Below are 9,060 nucleotides of genomic sequence, written 5' to 3'. Positions count from 1 at the left end.
TCTGATTCTTTCTTCTCACAAGAAGCTCTCTAGGATTTTGTTGTACAAGTGCCAAGACCATTTATGCCTTTAAGAATAGGGTATGATGGACATTGGAGGCAGCAGCAGGAAAATTTGGGCTCTGTATGATGAACCAGCATGCAGTTATCAGTACATTCAGCACCACAGCTCTGGCAGGAACAGAGGCACACAGCCTCAGTGGTTACCCTTCAGAGCACTATAGTTCTTTAAAAGTGAGGAGATAACTGGCACTGCCGTCCTTCTGGGATGAGGTGACAGCCCTGGCACATGTGAGACACACAGGGAGGTGACCAGGCAGCACAGAGAGCAGGAACAAGGTGTAAGGAAGGGCTCTTCTCAGGCAGAGTTTGGATTGAAGCTGATTAAGAAATGCACATCTACTCTCAGGTTCATTGTGGAATTTCTTTGAAATAATCTGAATTATTTTTAAAAGTAAACAAAAAACCAAAAACACATTAAAAAAACATAACAAAATTTAAAATAAATCCCCAAAAAATATCAAACCCCAAACCCTTAAACGTTACAAATGCTGATAAGTCCCAGGCCCATAGAATTCATATACCTGTTTCTCTTGCACTCTTCTGACCCATTAAAGGCAGACAGGACAGCAGATGAAGCACAGCTCTTTTGGCTGGGTTTGTTAGTAACTCCCTTCATCTACTGTGTGAATAATTTATGGCTGAAGTGGGTCTGCAACCCAAGAACCCTCCTGCAAATGCCAGCAGCCAAGGGAGTGGCACAAAGGAGGACATGCAGAGGAACAGGCACATCCCTGCTCCAATAAGTTAAAAGAATTCAAAAAATTGAATGCACAGCAGCAAAAGGTTTGAGTTTGGAAAAGCTACAGGGAATGGGAATTCAGGCACAGCTTTTTAACACAAGATAAGCTAGAGCTGAATAAAAATGCAGGCCAAAGGTGATGTTCTGGTTTAAGGCACAGGGAGGAGGGACAAGAACATGGGGACAAGTCAGAGGGAACACAAAGGCAGGAGATCCAAGTACTTTAGGAGCACCTTCTTACTATGACGTATCTAAAACCCCTAAAAAACTCACAGCTCACCTAGAGCAACCAGAGTGTGGTATTGAAGCAAACTGCAGCACTAAGGAATGATGGATTTCAGAGCCTCCAGGGAGCAGATGCTGAGCAAGTGAGATAAGCACAGCCTGGGACATGGGCAGGTTGAGTGCTAAAGTACAGCACAAACACAAGGGTGAGGTAGATTAGAGGCAGACAGCAGAGCTTGAACACAGCACTGAGTGACTCAGCTGCAGCTACACTACCACAAATTAATTTTCCTAGCAAGGAAGTGAAATACTATGGAAGAAATCTATCATTAACAATCAAGAAATTAACATCCAAGTCAGTCATGTAAGTGAAGTTAGGGAAACTAAGAACTATTCATTCCAGTTATTTATTGTTTATTGAATTGAAAGAAAGGGAATACAAACATTTCTGTTAAGTGCTGTGCACCGACATGGAAAAAGTGTATTTTTTTTTTTAAAAATCCTAATAAAAACAAATCAGAAGTTAATGTAGTTCCAATTGAACAATTTTTAAAGATATGTTTAAAATACTACACATTTATAAAATAAAAAAGTTAAAACGGTGTTCTGTAAATAATTAGTAAAACAAGTGAAAATAAATACGAGACCCAAAGTTCTTATGTTTTTAATGTAATATAGCAAAGAAATTTTTAACTACTTAATAATATCTGAGAGTAACAAAAATCCAGAAAGTTTAAGAACGCAATCCTTTGAAACATTTAATATCAGTCCATAGCAAATAGTCATTACATACCAAAAGCTCTAAGTGTTAACTAGTTCCACCACAACTCCATATAAATCTTGACAATTTAGAAATCTTGAGATCAACAATAAAGTTCTTTTCTTGATCTCTACAGCTTGGTTTGTAAGTACATACATGCTTTGAGGATCCATTTTGTCCCATATGTTTTCAAGGAGCCAATAACTTTTTCCATCTGTGCCTAAAAATGTTAAGTTTCAAATCTAGCACATATACCCTAAGAATGAAAAATGTTTATGAAAAAAGATGGGGCACAATGAATTTCAAATTTATAAAAATATACTGATATTAACCAAAACCTTCTGGTCAAAGGACACTTCACATACACACGACTTAAAGTATGCAATAAAACATGACAAGTACCTAGAACATTTGGTTCTCTGTCTGTTTGTGGAACACATGCACACACACACTCACACCAGATGGGAGGAACACTCTCACAGATGTTTGACTGAATCCAGACTATCTGGATGAATAGACAGAAAACTTGGCTACAGTTTATTTCAACTAGAGGCAGCTACTGCAGCAGTAGTTCAACACTGCACACTTCAATTAAGTCCACCCTGTTTAAAAAAAGTGTCATAGTTAATGATTTTGCTTTCTAGACATTGTTAAAAGTAGCAGTTTTCAAAAATCAAGTATGGCAGCTGAAAATGGACTCAAGCCAATGTGGAAAAGACAGGAGGAGGGCAAAAGGAGGATTAGCCATTTATGGGATGGGTGTTCCTCTTAATAGTCATCTCAAAAAGAAATTAGATAAAAGTGTATTTTGTAGCTAAAAATATGGACAAACTATTGAAAGTGCATTTTTCCTCCTCCCCCTTAAGTTACAGTAGTTTGTTTGTTGGTCAGTAAATCCTGCTTTTTATGTCCATTATTTTTTCTCTACCTCCCTCCCCATTTGGATCTACAACATATCCCCTCGAGCTACAGCTAATTGTTCGAGTCCTGGCTTCCTGCTAAGGAAACCTTCACAACTGATTTTGGGTGGGAGTATCACTTAGCAGTGTAAAAATACACAACTAGACACCAACTCCCAACAGCAGACAGTTTTATTAAACATTACCTGGTTGAAGCCAAGTTGAGAAGTAACTGGCAAGATCTGGGCAGATTTCTAGCTTGCATCTTTGCTCCAATCATAAAGAGAAGTTAACTTTAAAGTTGGAGAACTTCAGAAAAGACAGAGGGAATTTAAAAACAAAGGTGTCATTTCCCCCACTTCCCTCCCCTCCAAAACATGAACAGAGCTACCATTTTCCCTTTTGTGTTCCATTGTGCCTTGAAAATTACTTACCTGAACAGCTAAAGAACATTCAGATAATAAAATGCTTCAGCATTTTTATTTTTGAGATCTGCCTTGATAATAACCTGGGGCTACTGTGAATATTTGAAGCCAACAGGTGACCAGAGAAAGTTACAAAATGAGTACACACAGTATTTTCTTCTCTAAAACCATGGGCCTGCTGACTGGAAATACAATAATTTATTGTGGGTGTGTACTTGTTCCAGCCTTACACTCCAGCCTATGAACATTTTTAAGCACATGGAAATCAATGTGTTGCAAATGAGCAAACTAATTTGGGTTTCCCCCCCACCACCCCACCCCAGTCTCATTTTATTGTCTGTGCACAAAAAGTATTGGTACTTTTCAATCCACATAGTGTTGGAAATAATTTAGGTTGGTCTTTCATCTCCTGGTTGGGATGGTACTCATTGCTACATCTCTAATGGCAGCTGCTGTGGGACTGAGTAGTGTGGCACAATGAAGATGAGTCAGATGAGTCTCACCTTTCTGTCCTGCCTGCTCATGGCCCCGAGATGCCAACAGGCTGGCACTGAGACTCTCTGGAAGCAGTGCCACCTGCTTGGAGCTTGCCTTTACATGGCATGGCTGCACCAGGACACTAAGGGAGAGAGGTCCCACAAATGCTGCTCCCTAACTCAGCTTCTAAATACCTCAGAGGGACAAACCAAGGCCAGAAGAGAGGGGCAGTGTTTTTGCAGAGGTCCTACATTTCAATTCCTACCTGCACTGCGGTGGAAAGCAGGCATCAGCCTACACCTTCCCCCAGCTGTACCAGGGAAGGAGTCCCTGGTTAGTTATGGCCACCACACTGGAAATGCCTGAAGTGCACATAAAACTTTAAATCTACACTCGAGATTTGATCCAGCCTTCACCACCTGCCTAAAGTTCCCACTTTATTTCCATGAGTACATAGTGACAGATCACTGCATGAGACATTAAGAGACCAAAACCATTCTTCTCCTTACTCTCCCTAAACAATGTTTGGTTTGAAAACCTAAGTTCCAGAGTAAGACAATACTAGAGTAACTTCCAAAGATTCACATGCTGGCATTGGTTATGAATGGTACCATGTTTTGAACATGTTAAGACATTTTATAATTTATTGTTTACAATGTAGGTAATTCATTTTTCCTTAAACCCCAAGGTTTAGCTTACTCAAATTTGACCATGGGAACTTGTCTGTTTTCCTGCAACACTAAGGCCACAGGCCTGACTCATCTTGCACTTTCTGAACTAGGAAGGAAATAAAGAGCTTCCTCCAGAACTGATTTAAGGAAGAAGGAACTGATGTATAATCTTAAGTTTACACATGTATTTTCAGTGCTGTGAAACAGTAATTGCTATCAAAGCATTCACCTCAGTTTTAAGGCTGAACATTAAGTTCCTACCTGGTTTTGGAGGTATTAGAAGACTCATATGTCAGATTTGGGGCTGGTTTCAACCACAGTATCAGAATCTTAACTCATGCTTAAGTTTGCACACAAGGCAAGACAAACACACACCACTGGATGGCTGGAATCTAAAACAAAAATTAAGAAGTCTAACCTGCTAACCTTTGTTTTCTGGGAAACACCACACTCCCATTCAGAATGGCTACACCTCTCTTCCCAGGAATTCCAGCAAACCTTCCCCCACCCTTCTTCCACACGTGACTAATAAGGACACTAAATCATTATCTCATGAAAGGATGAAGTCCACACTTCTGCTCACAGGACTCTGGTGGCATGCCCTTCCCTGCTCCTTCTCTACTTTGCAGCAGTACCAACACTACCTTTCCACCCAAGGTGGCAAAAGGGAATCCAGTGCCATCCCACAATGGATTTGTATGTAGTGCAGAAGCACAGAGATGCCAGGCCATCTGTTTATGTCAAAAAGAATAAATATTTAAACTATAAATATTTACTTTTTCTTACTATGGGACATTAGTGGAACTGCTCCTAGATGTGTCAAGATGTTCACAGCACCAGCTTGCAACAAGGTCTGGGAGAGGCATTTAAATCTGCAAACTTAAAAGTATATTCTCAACAACAAAATCTGTCCACCCCTGTTTATCAAATAAAGAAAAAATTTCCATCATAATACAAGTGTTTAATTATGATTCGTATAAGTAATTTACGTACAAAGTGTTGACTTTGTGAAGAAAGGACTCTTTCAACACATTCTTCCCTCAAAGTGTAGTCTACCTTTTACACCAGCATTGTTGCATATATTTCTGTAATTAAAAAAACCAAAAGACCTCTTCTTGTTTCAGCTCTTAGACTGGTGGTGCAGTCTGAACGCTTTTTTCTCCTAGCTAATACAGTTTAACTGTCAAGATGGACAGCGAATTCCTCCATCTGAAACAAGCTTTACTGCCTACATAAATCTCCTTCCAGCCACTGCTTCTGATTGGGTCTCAGGCCACTCCAGAAAAGCATCAGTGATACCATGTTTCACGACACTTCTTGCATTGTTTTAATTCCAAATGTATACAAATGAAGTCATTTTAATCCTATAAATAATTTATTTTTAAAAAATTGTGCTGTTAACCCCTTTGCAGGGCAACGAGCTATGTGAAAAGTACAAAACTTTTTGTCAAATGTGATACTGAGAGTGCTTTTGACATAGTTCATTGGTTTATCCTCTCAATTGATAGATATACTGCGCAACGGGCAAGGCTAGAATCCATGAACCAAGCTGCAAAGATCTCAAGCTAAGTAAGGCGGAGAGAGACTTGAGAAACAAGAGAAGGAAATACTTTCCTATCCAATGTATACTCTTCAGACTAAAGCACTCTTTCTATCAAGCCTTCTAAACTGTTAAATAAAGTGTTCCAAACAAGCATTTAAACTTCATTACACAGAAGAGCAACAAGAACAGTAGCCTGCCAGACAAAAAGGCAGGAGGGAAAAATATATATACTGAGTTCAATGGTTAGCCTGAATGTAGCACAGTTCTTCACAACCGATGGGGGGGTAATTTCAACACGGTGTCCAACAAAGTTCTAAAGACGTGCTTCATCTCGACTGGTTACTATGAAGCAAAGGTGGTAAATGTTTGGCCCCAACTGGGCTTCAGAAATGGTTCTTTTTTTCATGACGAGCATGTCTGTCCAGCTATCAATCATGTTTGTTTGCACCAAATCCCAAGCCATTTAAAATACGACTAATTAAGTTAAACTGAAGTCGTCTGCTCCAAATTCGCCATCAACTATCCATGCTACTGCATTCCTCTGAGCAAAAACAAAAACACAGAGAGAGAGAGAAAGAAATCACAGCTTGAAGTTCTTAGCAACAGTTCATATTTCTATCATAAGGTTATTAATACAGTCTATTTACATAAATTTTAACTCAACATGCACTAGTTAATGGCTCTTATACCGCAGCTAAATTCCATGCTTAAAATTACTTATTTTAGATAAAATTATTCATAACAATCTAGAAATTATTTTAGCATGTTAGGTGTGGGTACTCAAAAAGCGTCTGGTCCAGAAAGACATAACACACATTTACATACAAGTTCATGGGGAGTGTGCTAATGACAGAGCTGTCTTGTCACCCATTTAGGATTCCTAAGTGGTTAGGTATTATTCTGTGCACCCACACCTCTTGTGAAAGCACTGCTGTGAGAAATCCATTTGTGGTTGGTTCGGTTTTGATGGCACTTACTAAGAAAGAGTGAGCAAGCAGCTCACTGGAGAAAACCAAACAACAAAGCCATGAGTAAAACCAGCTGGAGAACAGGCTCTGACTCCTTATGGGGGCATTCCGGGTTTTACAGATTAGCCAGGCTGGTCCACCTAGTCCAAGACTAGAAGCACACGTATCAAAGCACTGGAGGAGGGAGAAGAGGTAATTCTTCCTCCTAACATCCTTCCAACTTTCAGCCAAGGGACATTCTGAACTAGAGGTGTTTACTTATCTACCAGCACTTAATGGATTTCTCTTTGATTACTTTGCCCGGGTTCCCCTTGGTGTCACACCCATGAGGTTCTGTGGCAATAGGATATATCAGGATATATCACATATCATTTTAATGTCTCCTGTAAATTCTTACTGCAAGGCTGAATATGTAATGACAGAAGCATATAAAGTGCACAACAACTCCCCAGCAGTCATCTCCTTAACAATCTGGGGGAGGCAAGAAGGGCTGGGAACACCTGGGTGCATTTTGGCAGCAGAAAAATGAGCATTCCCTCTCTCTCCCCTGGACACATGTGGTTACTGATGGTTGGTAAAGATACAATTTTGTACAGGTTCTGGAGGGTAAAACTTTACACTCCCTCTAGACATTGGAAATTCCTTTTGTAACCATCACAATACCATTACTCAATTTGCAGTCTGGTTAGAATGCACTGTTTAAATTTTAATAACATTGTACATTACTAAACCTAAGCATTGAAAGCAAGGTTTTTATGGAGTCTGCATAAATAAGTTAATTTAATCCTAAGGTCTTAGTGACACCACAGTTTTCAACAGGGCCATGTCAGAACAACGTTGCAAATATCGGTTGTGTCTTTTTCACTCCACAAAACGAATAACTCTGATAAAACCACCAGTCATACACTAGAAAAAACAAACCAAAGCTAATTTTTCAGGAAGGGCCTTTTTCTTCTCTCTTTTTACCTTCAATATCCTGGTTGTCTACGAAAGGCGCTGGTCCCCATATCCTAACGGTGCCGTCGTCGGAGGCGCTGGCCATCATGGCCGGGAGCTGCGGGTTCCAGCTGACGCAGTTCACCGTGCGCGTGTGCCCCGTCAGCTCCGCGATGGGCAGCTCGCTGCGCTTGTGCCAGATGTACACCTTGTGATCTGAGCCAAACACAGGGAAAGCAGCCTGAGCAGCACTGCTCTGCACACACACACCTGTGGGGCCGGCAGCACTCTCACACCTGCTCCCATTAAAACTCCAGTCTCCTGTGGGGAACGGCACTAACAAAATTTTTCTTTTAAAAGCGATCAAAAGATCGCAGGCAAAGCTCTCCCATTAACACCTGCAAGTCTACTACCCTTGGTGTTTGAAGAAAAATGTTTGACTGTAATGCAAATAAGTCAACACAAGGGTAAAAAGAGAAACTAAACTGCTCTTTAATTACAGGTATGGAGTTGTAATCTTATTCAAAAGGAAGACTTGCAGATTTTTTTTTCTCCCCCTCAAATAATTGTATTTGCAAATTAGTAAATGCATTATAAAGTCATGACTACTAAGAATAATTATAACCACCTCCTGTTGATGAGTACCAGATAAGATCACAGCTCTATAGTTTAAGAAAAACATCTTAAATACTAAAAACCTGTAACACTCCAGAGAAATTGCAAACAGAGCAAATGAGGGAGGGCTAAAGCTTAATGGCTCAAACTGTGAGCTATTACTATCAACCAATTACTGTGTGGTATTTAAAGATATCAATTTGTACATATTGAAGTAGATGCAAATAAACCCTGCACAACCTATTTTGTGACAGGAAGCTTTTCATTACTTCTAGCAACATAGCAGAAATAGAATCGGGAACTGGTTAGACACTCTACTGCACTGTTCAGAGAAGAGTCATTCTTTATAACCAACCATATTTAAGAATAAATGAGGGGTGGGGAGAAGGAGGGGGGTTTTCCCAGCTGTAGACCAGCAGCCTGTAACAAGTCTGTGGGTTTACCTGTCCAGGATTGTCTGTGGAATATTCCAGACAGAGTTACATAAACTGGACAAGTATGTACTACTGGAATTACACAAAAGCCTAGTACTGGGGTCTAGCAACCAAATGAAAGGATTTTGATCTATTTGAAAGGCTTTCACATAGATGCCACTGAAGACTCAGCAAACAAGCCAATCTTCCTCTATTCCTCCTCCCAGCTCCTTATAAAACAACCTTGCTCTCTGACCTTCCTGCTAGAAAAGCCTCAAGGCTTTTTCCTACATGGTAACTCCCTTGCCCTGTGCTGAACCAGCTCAT

General features: G+C 40.2%; 1 protein-coding gene across 2 annotated transcripts in view; it reads right to left on the bottom strand.

Annotated features, from left to right (window-relative positions):
• Positions 1 to 1,674: 1,674 nt before the first annotated feature.
• Positions 1,675 to 9,060, bottom strand: part of WDR26 (WD repeat domain 26) — a 31,284-nt gene continuing 23,898 nt past the window's right edge. Inside the window, exons 13-14 of one of the 2 annotated variants that reach the window (XM_084203095.1) lie at positions 7,736 to 7,921; positions 1,675 to 6,342 (exon numbers count right to left, since the gene is read on the bottom strand). In XM_084203095.1, coding sequence (XP_084059221.1) covers positions 6,317 to 6,342; positions 7,736 to 7,921 — 212 coding nt within the window. In that variant the 3' untranslated portion in view covers positions 1,675 to 6,316. Of the gene's footprint in view, positions 6,343 to 6,389; positions 6,921 to 7,735; positions 7,922 to 9,060 lie in introns of those variants that run through there. The other variant, XM_084203094.1, reaches the window with a different exon arrangement.

The sequence above is a fragment of the Fringilla coelebs genome, assembly GCF_963513975.1.
Source record: "Fringilla coelebs genome assembly, chromosome: 3".
Taxonomy (NCBI): domain Eukaryota; kingdom Metazoa; phylum Chordata; class Aves; order Passeriformes; family Fringillidae; genus Fringilla; species Fringilla coelebs.
Note: the sequence above shows the minus strand (reverse complement) of the source record. Positions and strands in the feature narration are given on the sequence as shown.